Below are 18,365 nucleotides of genomic sequence, written 5' to 3' on the forward strand. Positions count from 1 at the left end.
TATATATATATATAATACATTTTACTTAGAAACTTATTAAAATAATTTTTTTATTTTTAAAAAATTATTTTTGATATCAAAACATTAAAATTATCTGAAAAATAAATAAATATTAATTTAAAATAAATAAATAAATTTAAATTTTTTAAAAAATACTTTTAAAATATAAAAATAAATAAAATATTACAAAACAAAAATTATATAAAAATTACTTCATAAAAACTATATTTCAAACCTAATTTTTTAATAGATACCACATATGCAATTTAATATATTAGTAAATACCTAACTATATTTTCTTACAACACAGAAGTAAGTGCAAAACAAACTGCCCCAAAGGAGATAGTAAGTCCAAAGTACAAATATTTACACAACTTGACAAAATTAAACCTAGAATACTTGCATTAGTTATTGTGTCGAATCCACAGGATGAAAAATAATAGATAAATTCATTCAAAAACTATTATTATTTTATGTCTTCATCTTCATCTTTTTAATTAAATACATTTTTATCTTTTCCGAAAAATATTCTTTATGTCCTGGAACCCTAACCTTTCCGCTAAACAAACGCAATGTAAAAGAACATATTTCTTGACAAAATTAAAAGAAATCATGCTCGCTCACGATCACTCCACCTGCTATTATGACATTCAACTTCAATCCATCCATTGAAGATGTCTGGGCTGGTTCGATATTTCACTCAACTACTCAAAAGGATTATACACGCACTTAAAACTGCTTAAAAACACATTACAATTGTTTTGGGAGTTTAACATGCATATATATATATATATATAACAGAAGCAGCTAAAAAGATGTATTTCAGGGGTCTAAATGGTGCTCAGACATAAAAAGAATTTTACAGAACAAAGCAAGCAATGTGGCACATAAATTTTTCATAAGATAATGCAACTGGAAACAATTCTGAAAATTGAGTTAAAAATGAACATTTACATAGGATTGTTATGCATGAACCATTGAAATTGCACCTGTTCACTAATCGTATGTAAGTTCTTTCTATGTTCAACAATCCTTGCAGATGCGTCATCCCTGCCAAAAAGAGGAGAGAATAAATAACTATGCATGCTGAAATTACTGCATCATGAAACAGATAAAATCGTGTGCATAAAGAAAATATTGCATGAATATATTATATGCAGTTCCAATCATGGAAAAAATTCGCCAAAGAAAAATCCAGAAACACACCTAATGATGAGAAGAAAACAAGGGTATACAAGCTATAATTTTGGCAAGAAAACTATGGTGAAATAATTTCACCAATGAATTGATTATCCATTAAACTGGATGGATGCATACACAAAAACATTGAAATACCACAGCCTAGCAGGCAGATATGCTACCGAGTGATGCTTCATTCATTGAAGCAAAAAGAAACAAAAAACCTTGAACTGGCAAGAAGAAATACACAACTAATGTACATTGTTTTCTAGCTGCATCACACAATTTATTTTGGGAAGACAAGGGAGTTGGAGGAATGGAGAGGAGACCAAGATGAAGGTCTTATAGGATGTGCAGTCGCCAGTAAGTATAAAATCTTAACTAAAAGCTACCGTTGAGATCAAACAGATGGCATCAAGCTAATCCACATTCATTAGCATCCATTAATCAGACAAACACACGCAATTTCAAAGGTATTCAACTTCAAAATCCATATTCAGAAACCATCCATGAAGGACAACAAAGGCAGGACATTGTATTTATCCAATCTAGCTTTGTCTGAGATTTCTAGATCATTAACCATCCAAGATATAAATTATATCCAAATTGCTTTAAGGAGTCTGCACTTGAGTAACTTATGGATTTCTCACAGGTTGTTGGTCAACCATGGTCCTCTTTAACAGGATACAGTAACAATATGTGTGTGTGTGTGTGTGTGTGTGTTCTAGACATTGAAATGAACGAATATATACATTTAAGACTGAAAGTACACACCCAAGCTCTCGAAGCTCCAAGTCAAATACACTGCAATGATACAAAACTCTTCAACCAATCCAAAATCTGCAGTATTAGCATCCTATTCCTATTATACATTCGACTTCGACTGGCAAGTAAGGATGTACTCTGCATGCACCCTAGTGCCTTCATGCGTAATGTTCATGTGAAAGAATGATATCCTGCTAGCAACCAAGAGCTCCCATGAAAACAGATCCAGAAGCATGCAATTAAGTGTGGTGCTCATATCAATCATGCCATATTTCAATTCCAGGTATCTATAATTCTCATCAACCCTTGTTCTCGTCTTGACATTTTGTTAAACAAATTGAAAAGAGAACAATACATAAAAACAATACACGGGAACCATACACCACAGCAACCATGCCAATACACCATGATAATAGTAAAAACGTTGTGTATGCAAACATCATAACTTCAAAATCCTATTTTTATGTAAAAATTCTTTAATCATACAGGCAAAAGAATTCTCATCTCCGATAAACAAAATAATGTGGCTCTCGAGATACTCTGCCATTCACATTTGCATCACAATCAACAAAGTAGATAAAACTCCCAACTCACAGTTGTGTCATCAATTCATCGCCAACCATCAAGATCACAAACGGTCAATTGACAAAAAAGGTAAAAACAAGAAGACCAAGCTATTATTGACAAGCATTAACAGAAACAGCCACTTATCACTCAATGAAAACAAAAGAAACAAAAACAATAAGAAAATATGCAAGCGAAGAAGTTGTATGGTTACAGGATACAGTACCCAGCAACATTAATCAATCAAGATCCTCTTCTCTAGTCTCGGATCCAAAGTTGGTATTCCCTCTCGAATCCTCATCATTGTTGTTCCCACTTCCACTATTGCTAGCCCCCGCTGATGATCCAACCGGCCTACCACTACCACTACTAAAAGGCCACTGAAAAGCAATCCTAAACCTCCTGTCTCTTGGAGTCTGTGCGTTACCATCACTATTATCACCATCACTAAAAGACCCACCACCACTATTCCCACCACCCGCATTCTGATAACCACCATCATTCCCATTCCCTTTCCTCTGCTCATAATCAGGATCGTCAGTAGGCAACTCATACCGACAAACCGGACACCAATTATGCAATTCAAGCCAAGGTATAATACAATCCTTATGATAGATGTGCTTACAAGGAATTTGTTTCGCTTCCTCCCCTAGCTCAAAGCTATCCTTACAAACCGCACACTGTGAAGAATCCGACTCCAATAATTCGTTCGATACCTTAATATCAGGGAGATTCTCCACCGCAGACTTTGAGGCCGGCGGAGTCCCATATCTGTTAGGATCATTCTCCGCAAGCTGTTGGATCAGTTGCTCTAACCCTGGTCCGACAAAATAATCTCCGAGATTCGCCGGAAGACGAAATCCTGTGGTGTCCATTCCACCCATACCAGAATTATTTTCAATCACAAACTGAATGTTTGCTCCGCCGGCTCTCATGGTTTGGAGGTAATTTTGAAGGAACGCGAAAGGATTGAAGCCGTCGGGATCTTGAAAAAGCGGCGACGCGGAAGAAGAGTTTGTTGTTGTTGAGTTGTTTGATGATCGAGGAGTGGGGGCCATGCCACCGAAGATGGAGGCGAATTCGTCGAGTAAGATGGCGGGGCCGAGACCAGAATCGACAGGGTTAGAGCTAGGGTTTGGAGATTCATATTCTTCGAGGAAACCTTCGTGACAGTTAGGACATGAGAGATCGGAGGTTGGTGACGGATTTATTGTTACGGTTCGGTCGCACTGGTAACAGAAGTAGAGTTGCGGTTCGCCGACGCCGCCGGTGGAAGACATGACTATTTTTATTGAAGGATTAAAATGGGATTTTCTGATTTTTGAATTTTTGGGAGTAAGCTTTTTGAAGGGAGAGATTTTTTCGTGAATTTATAGGTGCTTAGATTGAGAAAACAACGATGACGTATTGCATGCATTTTAATTTTCATTTAAATTATAACTTAGTCCCTTTCTTTTTTACAACTAATTACTCTCTTTTTTAAAAGACCATTTATCTAGGTTTCAAAATATAAAAAAAAAATTCTAATATTTATATTTTTGAAATTTTTCAATAACTTATTTTTCTATGAATTTCCAAGTACTTAAATATTGAGTCGTTTTAGAATTAATAATTTATATAGTTAATTTAAATATATAAAAAAAACTCAAAGATTTAATTGTCAAGGTAGGTGGAGAGAGATTAAATTTATGCTTTTTAAAACTAAAGAAAAAAATAGTTTATTTCTTAAAATAAAGAGGTTATGATTTATTCTCGACTTTAATTAAATTTTTAAATATAAAATCTTTTTTTTATAGTACTTGTTTCAAATAATATAAAAACAATTATATTTTTTGAGTGATGATATTTGTCACCAAGAAAACATTACAAATAAATCAATTAGAGAAATAATAGAAAACCTCAGCAATTTCGTTCTTTTTCCTTTTTTTCACATTTATTAATTGATTCTATTGGTTTATATTTTGTTAAAAAAATATTCATGACAAACAGCCTTCCTCAAAAAAAACTTTATTTGTTTTCCAAACTTTTGAATGAATTTTCTTGAATGGTTGGTGGTTAACAAAAAGTCACATCAACTTGGAAGTCAACTTATTTTGAAATTGAATTTCAGTAATTAATTTCTGCTATAATTATAATTTTTAAAAGTTTGGTTGAATAAATTATTTTATCTAAAATAATTTTTAAACAAAGTTAATTTGGCAAGGATTTATCTAAGTTTGGTTGAATTAAACCTACATAAACCAAGCTGAATTTAATAATTATAGTTAGACTTGTAAAATATTTAAGATAAATACCCGTAAAAAACCAAAATCAGAAATCGAAATTAGGAAATCCTTTCCGTCCATTAGCAATTTAGCGTCATTGTTAGCATGTTTGAAATTAAAGAAAGTGCAACTTAATGGTTCAATATTTGCAAAAATAGTATAATTAATTTTTAAAATCTCACTTCATATCCTTAATTAAGTTTTTTTTTCAAAAAATATCATTTATTAATGTTAAATGGTAAAACTATTTTTTTAATAGAAAGGCTAGGAAAACCTGGCAATAATAAATAAAAATAGAAAAAAATTTAAATTGGAAAAATATAATTAATTAAAACATATTTATTTTTTTTCCAAAAAAACTTATGCACCAATCTCTTTAGATTGAAATGAACTTGTCTTTAAATTCAACAAAAATCTTCTTAGTTCAGAAATAAAAATATCATTTAGAAAATATTTAAAATAACGTTCTTCGAGTATAATTTTTTTAGTCAAAAATACAATAATTCTTTTATATGTTGAATATTTTATCATGCGTTTCTAATATATATATATATATATATATATATATATATATATATATATATTATCGTGAATCCTTGACATCTTTATGTATCTTGTTTCATTATGGATCCTTAATTCCTTGATGCAAGGCACCTCGTAATTAAGATTTCTAATAAAAATCATAGCAACTAATTACCAGAAATCGATAGATTTTGATACTAATTAGCGCAACAAGGATGGAATAATAATAATATGTGTTATAAATTAAAATCCTCAAAAAACACGAACACTGTAAATATGAGAAGGCATTCAAAATATGTAATCACTGTTCGTCCAAATTTTACTTATAGAAAGGCTATCACAACCCTTCACATAGAAGATAAAAAAAGAGGAAAGTCTATTAATACTAAATAGAAAAATAAAAATAATTCTCTTCAAATAAAAAACTAGAAAAGACTAATAATACTGAATAGAAAAATAAAATAAAATTTTAAACTAAAAAGAACAAATAATGAAAAAAAAATATTTATTTTTTCTAAAAAAACTCATGCATCAATATCCTAATGTTTTGGAACAAGGTTAAAAAATAATGGTAAATTATTACAGAAATAATTATTATAGAGATAGTTTTTAAGGGTGTATGAATTGATTTTTAAGCATTTTTTATGCACTAATATATTAAATTGTTAAATGTTAGTCAAGGGAGAGGAAAATAATTAAATTATAGTAATGATTAGTGAGGAATAATTAAGAATTACCTTTTGTGAACTCAAGACAGAAATAAACTACTAAAAAATTATATCAAGCTAACTTCAAGTATAAGATTTACATTCCATTAACCAGCTATCAAACAAAACCTAAAATTAATTTATTATATGAGTCTATTTATTTTTTGAGCCATGTCACTCCTTTTATTCTGTGAAACAGAATATTATCTAAGCATATAATAAAAATGGGGGACAATATTATACAAAGACTCACCATTCTTGCAATAAAGTTTGCCGGGTGCAACCATTTGTCTGGGAATATTAATGATGTTTTTGAGGAGTAAAATAGTGGACAATGGATGAAATCATCAACATTTGCACCGTTTTTGTAAAAAAATAACTTTTTTTTGTTAAAAATTAATATTTTTTTGTATATTTTGATATATTAATTTTAAAAACAATTTTTTAAATATAAAAAATATTATTTTAATATAAAAATATTTTAAAAAATAATTATAACTATACTTTCAAACACTTACTGAAATAAAAAGAATTTTTAAATTTTAAATTGATGTATAAATTATGAAAGAGAGTTAGCTTGTTCTCTTCTTTTTATTTTTTTGCATCTATGGATTCAATTAATTAACAAAATAAATTTTATAAGCCCATCAAATAATGTTTTTTTTTTTAATGAAACACAATCAATTACTATTGTAATCTTTAAAGCAGACTCTCCCCTGTAGAATAATATGTGTGGCATTAGAAGGTCTGGTTTGACTTGCCAATCTTTCTATTGTTTTCTGGATGGATACTGATCATAGTCCATTCTTTTTTTCTTTTTCTTTCTTTTTTTTTTGCTTAGTTTCCTTGATTGACTTATTCATTTTTCCACTCCAGGCCTTATATTTTAATATTCTTCATTTCTAGTCCCTTGGCTCTTAATCTTTAGAAAAATAAAGAGTTCAGACAATATCATATAAAATTAAGTATCAATTTAATATTGAGATATTTTTTTGATATTATGATAACTAATTTTAAAAAAAAGTTAAAATAAATTATCAATTAAAAATATCAACAAACACATTATGTAAAAACTAAATTAAAACAAAAAAAAACTCAAAAAAAGAAGAATTATCATTATAATCCCCAATGTTTATAGATGTAGGGGAATAATGTTACCCCCCACGCCCTTTAATTGTTATGTAGTTTTATATAATTTTTTATATTGATTTTATTGAAAAAAAATCAAATCAAAATAAGATAATAAAGTTCTCCACCCCGCATGACTCGATTTATTGGTGGTGATGATAGATGTTGCAAGCAAAATCCTTTTATACTTGATTTAATTTAATAATTTAAAATTTAATGTGTGCTGAATTTTATTATAAATTATTTTTTAAATAAATCCAGCCAAACCCTAGTGACCCAATAAATTGAAGCGTGACATAACCAAAACTCGGATCAAACCAATCCAGTCAAAACTAAAAATTAAAATATAATAATATCACTTTAAATAAAAATAATAAAACCCATTTAATCCAATAATTGTATACGCTGAGTTATAAGCTGAGTGCATCTATACTTGTAAAAATTATTAAACGGGCCTGTGGGCTCAGTCATGTTGTCTGGGTAAAAGTCGGGCCTAAACCCTTAGCTCAAAGAAGATTTTCTTGGCTCTTCCTGGCTCTAGTCTACAGTCCCACAAAGTCTTGTTTTTGTTCTTCACGTCTTCTCCATTGATCGATAAAATTCCGAAATGGGTTCGCGAGGAGTAGCAAACATGGTACTGTCAAGAGCAAGCAGGATGAAAGCAAAATTACAATCATCACTAGAAGCAAGTCTTTTGGAAATCGAAGACGTGTCACACCAGCACGCAGGCCACGCTGCCGTGAAAGGCAATACTGCAGGGGAAACTCATTTCAATGTCAAGATTGTGTCTCCCAAATTTGATGGGCTTAATCTAGTGAAGCGTCACCGCTTGGTTTATGATGCACTCGCGGAAGAGTTGCAGTCTGGATTGCATGCTCTCTCCATAGTTGCCAAGACTCCACAAGAAGAAGGAGCAGCTGCAAGAAAGTGATCCAAGCGAGGTTCAAAGAAACTGAGGTTCTGGGATACTCGTTGTTCTTGGGTTTTGTGTGTTTTTAATTGCTGTAAGTCTTTTTGAATGTCCTGTTGTAATTGGGCACTTCTATTTTTATTGTTTTGTATTGTCAGAATATAATTGAATGAATTGATTGGAGGTCTGACTTTGGAAATGGATGGGATATTGGGGGTGTGATGTTTTGAGTAATTCTTGATCTGAAAAATAGAATCTTCTGGTTTTTTGTCAAGAAAATTTACAGAACCTTGAATTTGAATTTGTTGCATTGGGAGACTTGTTACAATTCGTTTCCTTCATACTTGGTCTCAGCACTGAGGTCTTGCCCACGTGATCCTTAAACCAAAAGACATATGCACGATAGGATAATTTTGTTAATGCTAAAGTCTTGGAATTCTCTTCCTAACAACTCATTACACTGTTGTCCTTCTGCGTTGCCTAGAGTCCATGAGATTGCCAATATAGCACTTCTGCTTTTAAGCCTTCCCATATAGATGATTACCTCTTTATGCAGCTTGCATTATGAAAATGGAATGGTTCTTTTCAATTGCGCGCTGTTACTTGATAGCTACATAGCCATTAGAATACCTGATTGGTCTTTTGTTCTTTCATCCTGTCTTGTTTGTGAATTGTTTGCAAGGACATAGATTAGCTGATGATTCTCTAATTTATAGCCCCGGCTTGTGATTCTTCCTGCGCTGGCTTCCACAAGAGAATCAGTTAATGGTCAGACTACCAACTTTTATTCCAATAGCACTTCTTCATAGCTACCCATAGATTGATAATTATGCCCCGCTATTGTCCTTGGAGGTACCTGGCCATGGATATTCTCACAGCTGGTTTTTTGTTATACCATTTCTTCATAGTAGCTTGCAATGATGGTTAAGCATTTATATGGAGGTTCAGCAAGATATCATTTTTTGAGCTTTTCTTTTTTCATTTCCACTGTCTCTTTTGTACCTCACTGAATTCTATTCAACTAATCTGGCTGATGGACGAAATATTTGATGCACTAAATATTGGCAACTGACTGGTAGTAACCTGGAGTTCTTCAAACTCACAACCTCCTCTTTAAAGGAGAATTGCAGCAACCAGTTCTGCACATATGAATTCTTCATCATCAGAATGTTCATAAAAGCAGTTGTTTATGTTTTATAAAATCATGATTCTTCACCTATGAAAACATCATCTACACATGCAAGTGATATTTTAGAACCTTTTCTGTATTTGATATGAGACTGAGCATGGATGGACACTACTGTTGTATGTCCTTACAGTTGCTTGTCAATTTTGTGGCTGGAAACCTGCCCAACAATTCATGAATGTAACTTGGCTATTGCACAAGACACTTTAGATAATTAGACATTTCAGGGTTACGGAGGCTAGTTTAGTTTGTCCTAGTACCAAATTATAGTGTACTCAGTCACTAATGCTGTTCTAATGAACTCTCTATCTGAATAATTTGGATGAACTTTCTTGCCATGATGTGGCCGTAGCCTCTTGAAGTTCCAGGAATTCAACTAGAAATATTCTGAATTTGCTGCACGCTGTGTCCATCGCGAGAGAGGACATGCTTAGGAGTTAGAAGTTGAAGTAAGCTTGTTTGGACAATCGGAGAAACTTGGCTTTATAATGATCCATATCACAGCAAGAATGCGTCATCAGTAATGAGTTAAATAATGATTATTGTTTATTTTTACTTTTGACTTCTATTTTTGTCTTTCGGAAAGAGATTCTGGTGAGTGAGAATCATTAACCTGAGATATTTCTGTAGTTGGATCCTAGTATGTGTTTCATTATTTAGAATTTTGTGGTCAATTGGCTCTTCATCATTCATTACTTCTACCAGGAATAGCAATGGCTCCAAAACACTTCAGTGTCGGAAATAGTGCACAGCATTCTAGCCCCTGATAACTGGGTCTCCAAATGGAGCATGCTAAATAATGAAGCCCATTTAAAATACAAAACTAGCTTCAAACTTTATTCTTTATAAAAATAAAAAACTAGTAAAGTTAACCTTAGGTTTTATTTGAGTTTGACAATCAAATTGCAAGTTCATCTGGGTTTGATCAGGTTAATATTCAAAATAATTCAAAAACAAACTGCCCGGCTTAGTCTAGATTTCAAGTTAAATGTAATCATGTCGACCTGCGAGGGAGTTTAATAACCATGCTACAAATTTAGAAAACCATTTCGAACCATTGGAAACAAGCTCAAAGAGAAACCATGGAAAAGAAAAGAAAAAATAAAACAAAAGGTAGAATTGGATAGTAAATCCACCAAATTTGAAGGTGCAGTGCAGTGCATTTTTTTTGGTCCAATCGCAATGCTCATTTTTGAAAGGAAGAAATATATGATTGTATCTTTCGGTTAGCTAGGAATTTGCCGCCAAATATAACAGCGAGGTGCCTACCAAATCAAAGCTTGCATTCGCTGCCGTCTTTTCAGCTTTCCCAACCATTCCCTCTAATTTTGTTGGTCACAAGCAAACCCCATATCACAAAAACTTAGAAAAAAAAAAAACCCTCATTTAGCATGTCCTGTCCCTCCTTTTCTCTCTGATCCAATTTATAGCTTTCTCTTCCCTTTTTTGTGTGCGTGCATGGCGTATCTTTCTTTGTTTGATGGTTGAGATTAAATTCGGATCACCCGGGGATACATATAATCACCATTTCCTTAAAAAATGCCGAGGGAGGCAAACATGAACAGCAAAGCCTCTGTCTCTAAGGAGCTTAATGCCAGGCACACCAAGGTCTGCTTTCCCTTTTCACCATCTTCTTTGTCATCGTTTAGGATCTTCAGTTTTAGTTTTGTGGGGTCGTTGAATTTGAGTCGTCAAAATTTAATCGATTCTCCTTCTTCTTTATCACCTTTTCTTGTCCTGTCTAATAACCCCAGCATGCATTCAATTGCCCTTGTCGTCAGGATATTTTCTTTCCTTGTTTTTTGTTCAAAGAGTGATTCAACTTTGAGTTGCATTTACATAATCAACGTCAATTTTTCTCTGACAATGTGTTCTTTTTCTTACTCTTTTATGCAGATATTAGAGGGCCTTCTTAAGCTGCAGGAGAACAGAGAATGCGCTGACTGTCATAGCAAGTACTCATTTATGACCCTTTCTTAGCTTCAGCTTAATCAATTTCGCAATTATAATGTCCTGTACTCAACTAGAATTCATCCTCGCCTGGTTTTGGATTAGGCTGTGTCATGCCCTAGCCACTTATTGAGATAAGTTAAAATCTTCGTGCTCACCAGTACGAGGTGCTTGTTTAGCTATAATCTACTTTCAATGGGTATTGGATTAAGTGGCAACATGAGGTCACATTTTTAGAAAGCACTCTGGAACCTAACTTCAGCTGAACTTGTATATCCACATATGGAGTTTTGTGAATTTCTCTTATGTTTTTTAGCTGCTGCTTTTACTCTATCTTAGAAGGAATTCTTTGTTTTCTAATTTCCACTGAAGTGAGGCAACACCTGAGTGATTCTAGGACTACGAGACAATGGAAGCATCATACACACTGCAAAACTCACAGAAACATTGTAGAGAAAGTTACTGACATAGAAGAGCATAGTGAACTGAATTATCGTGACTGTTGGCTCCCATTCTTTGCTACCTGTGTGCTATAAGTCAAAAGCCCGGCAGGAATGGATTTTTTCACAAGTTAGAATAGTTTTGTTATTCTGGTGACGCAAAAACATGGTTGTAGAGAATTTCAAATTACGTCTTTACTTGTCCAAGAAACTGTTAAGAGTTTGATCTTAGAATTTTGGTTTTTCAATTTATTTATCTCAGGGCACCGCGATGGGCAAGTGTGAACCTTGGAATATTTATATGCATGCAATGTTCAGGAACTCATCGGGGTCTTGGGGTGCATATTTCACAGGTTTGTATTGCTATTCTTGCTATTCTAGTGTATCTTTCACCTTCGTCTAGCAAAATCTGGGATCTTTACTTGTATAGCCATTTTTTACCTCCTTTTGTTATTAGCTCTTTCATTTTTATCGCTATACATTATTTTGTTGGCTCCTCACCACATTACGTCATTACCTGTACTGATAATGGCCTGGACATTTTGGCTTTGCGAATAGGTACGGTCTACCACACTGGATACATGGTTGCCAGAGCAGGTTGCTTTCATGCAATGTAAGCATATCTTACTGTTGTTACGTGTGAAATGAATCGCGAATCATTCATCTGTAAATGATATAGTTTCTCTATTAAAAAATAATAGTTTCATGGCCTTTCCCTCTATGAACGACAAAAAAAATTAAGATTTTGCTACAAAAATCTGACTGACAGTTTTTGTTATTTTTCATTGGTCATCCAGCTTCTCTGGCTAAGAACCACAAGTAGATAGTCTGCGGTTTAATGCTTGAAAAGCTTTTGATCTCTTTTAATTTGGAGTGTGTATAATGACCATTAGTGCACAACTGTTATGCTAACCATTCTTATTTGAATTTGTTTGTCTAATAGCCGTGGGTAACAGGAGATCCAATAGTTTCTGGGAAGCAGAACTGCCTCCAAATTTTGACAGAAGTGGGATTGACAGATTTATCCATGCTAAGTAAATCTGCTACTGAAGTTTATAGTGAGCTGTATCTGAGAACAAGATTTCCATCTTTATCTTTCTTGATTAACCCAGTTTGAATTTTTCCAGGTATGGGGAGAAAAGATGGGTTTCAAGAAATTCAAAGAAACCAACTCAAGTTTTAAGTCGAATTAACTATAATAACAACATGTTGATAGAAGGTGCAGCCAGTAGGGTTGTTCCGAGGCAAACACGGCCACAGTCTCTTGACGAAGAGAGTTTTACCAGGATCACAGCACAACTTTCTCCTCCAATTACAAGACCTCGTTGGGTAATGTTCCTATATAAATCTTAATATTTGGTGATTTGTGCTTGAGAGAAAACTCTACCTGACTCGCATCTTAGTTATAAACTGAGAATAATATGTAAAAGAGCATGGAAGCTAGAATCTTAATCACTTTCTAAGTTTTGTGCCATGTGAATAACCTTACAAAACTCTTTTCAAATCTTGTCCAATGCTACGATATAAAATGACTACTTATATGAATGGTATTCTAATTATCTATAGAAAGTTTAAATAAACTAAAACAATGCATGAGTTCTAAAGCTTGTCCATTTTTCCATATAGGCTTCGTTGGACATGAAGAGCAATCCAATTGCTTTTCCTACACCAAATGGACTAACTGAGAGCATAAAGAGGACCGATGGTCCTACAGATCTCTACAGCTTGCTTTATGTCGATGATACGCAGCAAAATACCTCTTCCATGGCACCTCCTTCGAGCTGGGCAACTTTTGATTGTAAGTATATGGTATATCTGTTAAAAATGCTATGTGAACATCTTTTACTGATATATAGAAGCATTTTGATAGTTCCTGAAATTAACTGCTGGAATATATTGTAAGAAGGAAAATCCTCACGCAGAGCAAGTTCTCTCACATTCTTTTAGCTCTCCTTTATTTATTTTTGGATGAAATGTATTTTCATTTGTTTGAGATAAAGTGAGATGGTAGTTCTCTGCGATACGAATGAATGCTCTTTATGTAGACTAAGTTGCCTGAGGACAGCCTCCAAGCATGTTGATCCTAGCCTGAACTTGATGCACCGCTCTTGATTCATCATGAAACTGCACCATCAGGATAGACAAGTTATACGCTAGACTCTTATACCACAATCTGTGGTTGCAGGAAACGATGTGCTGTTCAAGCAGATGGAGCTACTTCACAGCTGGTCACGTCGGACCATGGCATCGATTACCAACTAGCCATTAAAGTATAGATCACAAGTTTATGGACTGAAGTGAACAGTTTATATGTCATCAACAAGGTTTGCTCTCTCATATTTTGCCAAATTTGGCACACCCATTTTGCTCTAGGAGGTGCCATAAGATTCAAAGAACATTCTCTGTCAAGGGCAGTGGTTTCTTATCTCTGTATGTAGAAAAATCATTTCCTAGATAAACATCACTTATCTGCTTGTGGCTTTGCAAACGTTTGACATCCTTTTCTGTATGCCATACAGTATGAAAGCAAGGGATAGTGTATCATTTCTTGTAAATTGTGATATTCAGTTAAAGTCGTGGTTTCACCCTTCATTGATGACTGTTCAAGGATCTTTCTTGGATGAGAAGCGAGGTGTTGAACTAAAAATTGTACAAGTTGCTCCACTGAATTGTTTACAGCGGCATGTAAATCATACGCAGAAGTATACAATTTTAAGGCTAAGAGTTACAGTTTCAGTAGGATGGATTTCAGGATATGGATCTATCAATGCATCTGTCACCTTTTCAAGATTCATGCAGAATTTACTTAAATGTAACACAAAGGCCATTTCTTCCTGTTTTCTGGGATGCCTTTCCTCCCCTTCCCATGACTGTTCTTCAACTGATTACTGGGTCATTTAGGAGGTTAATGTGATTGATTTACTTCATGTGGTCTGGCAAAACTCTGGGCTGTTGTCATGCATTTTTAAAAATAAGTTTAAGCCCATTATAAAGGACCCAGAACCATGAAGTTGTCGAACAAGAGAAACCCAGAACTAGTCAATTTTCAAGTCTTCGGTTTTTGGGGTCAACTTGTGAGACATGTTAAGATTTAACAACCATGTTCTGAGCATAAAAAATAAGTCATCAATTATAATAGTAGTTTGTATGCCAGCATTTTTTTTTTAAATATAAAGAAATATAGCTATGGAAAATTCTTTAGTGTTGTCATTAATCCTGAAAATTTAGTTGAATTGAAATTTTTTTATGAAGGCAATATTTTTTATTAATGTATCTTTTGTTTATTTTAGCCGAAATAATATTTTTTGACTGAAATAATTATTTTTGTTAATTATTTTTATATAATTTCTCAAGCAAGTTAATGAAAAATATCAAAATAATATGTGTATGATCAAAAATAAAAAAATTACAAATGTGATAAAATTATGTTTAAAACCTATTTAAAATTTTTAATAATAAAACACGGGTTTCAATTGAAATTTCATGAATAACTTGTTATTAGTATTATCATTTTCAGATAAGATGTATAATAATTAGGAAAAAAATCTTAAATTTCAAATAAAAATCTATAATAATATTTAAAAATAATATCAAAATTAAAATAATAATTAAAAAAAAAGGGCCAGGCATCCTGATTTGATTTTTTATTTTCAAGGGGGCGAGCCACCCCTTATATTTTTTGGAGAAAAAGAAATAAGAGGTCACCTGTCCTCATTTAAAAAATGAAGGCCATCCACAACGCTGCAACATATACCCTTATCACGCGCACCTTGACCAAATGTGCTTCAACACAAAATTGTTATAAATCGATTAAAAAATTGTATTAAAATACTTCACTATGAACATATAAATATTATAAAAAATCTTAATTTTCTTTTTATAATGTATGTTAATATTAACCTGAGTGTATAAAAATAATAAAATATATTTTCAATATATTATGTTAATATTAACCTGAGTATATATAAAAATGATGATAAGATACATGTTTAAATTCAATAAAAACTCGAGCTATCATGCTTGAACATATATATCTTGATAAGTTAAATACAGGAGTGGTAGCTCCAGCCTATGAAAGTAATTTTTTTAAAAAAAGATTTTTTAAATTTAAATTTATTAATTAATTATCTATTTGTATTTATATTGATATATAACTTTCTCCTCAATATATTCTCTAATAGAGTCGTATATGAAACATGGGTCTATAATTTTGTAATTGAATTTCCATTTATAATTGTTTTTTAATTGAGATGTTCAAACAAACTTATATTATATGCATCTTAATTAAATTTATGGGCTGTTGTGCCCATGCCCACAGAAATTTCCCACAAGAACAAGATAAGTCTCTGGGTTTTTTTACACCAGGTGTACATGGCCCATGTTCTATCTATAATATGATTATTTCTAATTTCTAATTCACATTAATCATATCCGTTGCAATCCAATTCTGATCATTATACATAGACGCTGGTTACAATAATAAATTTCTACGAGAACCATAAATGTTTCTGATTATGTGCTCTTCTGGAGCCATTGAAGAAGATTTTCTTAAATAAATAAATAAATAATCGATTCAATTATGGCAATTCATTAACGTGGCCCTTCCATCAACCTGACCGAAACCCTTTTTTTATAGGGAAAAACCCAACAGAAATTCTTGCATTTGTCCAAACTTTAATTTGAATTTAATTAGCAATCTTGTCTTCCCATAAAACCAACCTTTGATGCTTTTCTTTATTTGTTTACTCTTCCTTTGCTCTCGTACGGCTTCAAGCCTAAGACCACATAACCTTAGATTCTCTTCTTTGTTTTAAAAAGTCGATCAATGAAGCCATTGGCAATGCTTTAGGGCATGCAAGGACAACTTCGAGGATGGAATCTGTTCTTTTGCTCGATGCTGTCTACTTTGAGATTGTGCTTAGGACACTACAGCACAAGAACCATAGTAACGGGTGTCTCTCTTGCATCTTAGCTTTTGGACATATAAACAAGTTTTTCTTGGAATAGACAAGCCAACTAAGCGCTGGGCACTTCTCGTTATTTAAATTATATAATGCTAGTTAAGTTTTGAGTTTATTATTTTATAGTCACGAGTTCAAATTTTTTTAATATTAATAGAGTTTTGTTAATTTTAAAATATATAAAATTAATCAAATTACACGCAATACAAAATAATTTATATATCTAAGTTAATAAAAATAAATAAAAAATTACACACAATTATATTTATCTACAGGAGGAATATGGGCAATTTGTTCAGTTGGGTAGGTATGACTCATTTGTCTATAAGAAACCATTGCAGAAGATCATCCATTAAGAAAAGTAGACTTTAGGGTTTAGAGAATGGTACTGCTCATCAACCCCGACAAGGTCATGTGAACATAGATTGAACCATTACATGAAAAAACTCATTTTCTTTTGCTGATATATATAAATCTCTCTGTCTGATGTTTTACTGTCGAGATGGAGACAATTCCATTAAAATTAATGACCAACTTCTACGTGTAACAGACCTGTTCTTTATTCATGTCTTCAAACCCTTTCCACTTGCTCTATGGCACCACAGTACCCATCTCCCCCTCCCCATTATTTTTACAAGCTTTAGGAAACCAGCTATTGTTTGACCTAATCATTGTATCACTCCTACCTCAATTATCGTTTGGTTTAATCATACTCTCTTATAGAGTAAGGGGAAGACAGAATAAAACTTGAGTTCAAGCCTTTTTATGATCCTGAGAAATAGAAGATTTTGTAGATCATTCCTATGAAAACCTATGATTGAGGAGAGCCGGAACCTTTATGTATTTCATTAAATAAACTATGTAGGAATTATGTTTCTTACCTATTCCTCTTTTGTTTTTTAGATAATGTTTGCTTACATTTTACTTTTAAAGAGAAGAATACAATAAAAATAAAGGAGAAAAGGATTAAAAAAACAGATAAAAACAAAGATAAAATTGTGTTTAGTGGAGGTGTATAAAATAAAATAATTGTTTTTAAATTTTGTTTGGTTATGATGAATAAAATAAAATAAAATATATAAAAAATATATTTTAGTCTTAATATGTATTACTATGAAACTCATATATATATATATATAATTTATTTATTTTAGTTTATATTAAGTGTTAAAATTAAGAATATTATAATAACTTTAGTTATAAAACCAGGACTAATCTAATGGGTTGACTTAGAATCGGGTCAATTTAAGATTTGGACTGGTCTAAGTTTAAAAAAGAACAGATGGAGAATTAACTCAACCTGACCTAGTAAAAAATCAAAGTTGACATGTGATAAAACACGAGTGAAAAATCCTTTGATTTTATTTTGAATTTTTTTAATCAAAATAAAATTGCTTTCATTTTTTTTAAAAAAATTGGGTTAATCGAGTTGACCTTTCCAATCTATTTCTTGAACCTTATCTCAAGAAAACTCTCAAATCGAGCTGTAAAATTATAATAATAATAATTTTTATTTTTATGTTTATTATAGTCAATCCGGGTTGACCCTCCTGATATGTGACTCAGGTCTCGTCTTGAATCGATCCTCGAATTGAGTTTTAAAAATATAATAGTAATCATTTTAATTTTTATATTGACTTGGATCAATCAGACTCGTGATCGAAATCTCAACTAAATGATAACGTTTTTTCTTGGATTGATTCTTGGGTTGAATTTTAAAATAATAATAATATTTTTTTATTATATATTTATTTTTATATAGGGCAATGTCCAAAAAAACCTTAAAATC

At 32.3% G+C, this 18,365-nt stretch overlaps 3 protein-coding genes across 3 annotated transcripts; 2 read left to right on the plus strand and 1 right to left on the minus strand.

Moving 5' to 3' along the window:
- Positions 1–759: 759 nt before the first annotated feature.
- LOC105110366 (E3 ubiquitin-protein ligase RING1-like) lies at positions 760–3,871 on the minus strand. The gene is made up of 2 exons (XM_011005388.1): positions 2,735–3,871; positions 760–1,050 (listed from the first exon to the last, which is right to left on the minus strand). Exon 1 carries the CDS (start codon positions 3,786–3,788, stop codon positions 2,748–2,750), a length of 1,041 nt encoding a protein of 346 aa, XP_011003690.1. The 5' UTR covers positions 3,789–3,871; the 3' UTR covers positions 760–1,050; positions 2,735–2,747.
- A 3,767-nt stretch (positions 3,872–7,638) lies between these two features.
- Positions 7,639–8,355, plus strand: LOC105110367 (BolA-like family protein). Its single transcript, XM_011005390.1, has one exon. It carries the CDS (start codon positions 7,737–7,739, stop codon positions 8,058–8,060), a length of 324 nt encoding a protein of 107 aa, XP_011003692.1. The 5' UTR covers positions 7,639–7,736; the 3' UTR covers positions 8,061–8,355.
- Positions 8,356–10,750: 2,395 nt separating this feature from the next.
- Positions 10,751–14,193, plus strand: AGD15 (ARF-GAP domain 15). The gene is made up of 8 exons (XM_011005391.1): positions 10,751–10,833; positions 11,122–11,180; positions 11,878–11,968; positions 12,174–12,228; positions 12,559–12,649; positions 12,743–12,944; positions 13,242–13,413; positions 13,801–14,193. Coding segments are annotated over exons 1-8 (741 nt in total). The 5' UTR covers positions 10,751–10,764; the 3' UTR covers positions 13,803–14,193.
- Positions 14,194–18,365: the final 4,172 nt, after the last annotated feature.

Source organism: Populus euphratica, unplaced genomic scaffold, assembly GCF_000495115.2.
Source record: "Populus euphratica unplaced genomic scaffold, PopEup_1.0 scaffold249.1, whole genome shotgun sequence".
In the NCBI taxonomy this organism is placed as follows: domain Eukaryota; kingdom Viridiplantae; phylum Streptophyta; class Magnoliopsida; order Malpighiales; family Salicaceae; genus Populus; species Populus euphratica.

Bases quoted from the DNA above. Each gene is read 5' to 3' on its own strand.
- LOC105110366 (XM_011005388.1), bottom strand. From the start codon at position 3,788: ATGTCTTCCACCGGCGGCGTCGGCGAACCGCAACTCTACTTCTGTTAC.
- LOC105110367 (XM_011005390.1), top strand. From the start codon at position 7,737: ATGGGTTCGCGAGGAGTAGCAAACATGGTACTGTCAAGAGCAAGCAGG.
- AGD15 (XM_011005391.1), top strand. From the start codon at position 10,765: ATGCCGAGGGAGGCAAACATGAACAGCAAAGCCTCTGTCTCTAAGGAG. The intron at 11,181-11,877 runs GTACTCATTTAT...TATTTATCTCAG, and splicing joins TGCGCTGACTGTCATAGCAA to GGCACCGCGATGGGCAAGTG. The intron at 12,945-13,241 runs GTAATGTTCCTA...TTTTCCATATAG, and splicing joins CAATTACAAGACCTCGTTGG to GCTTCGTTGGACATGAAGAG.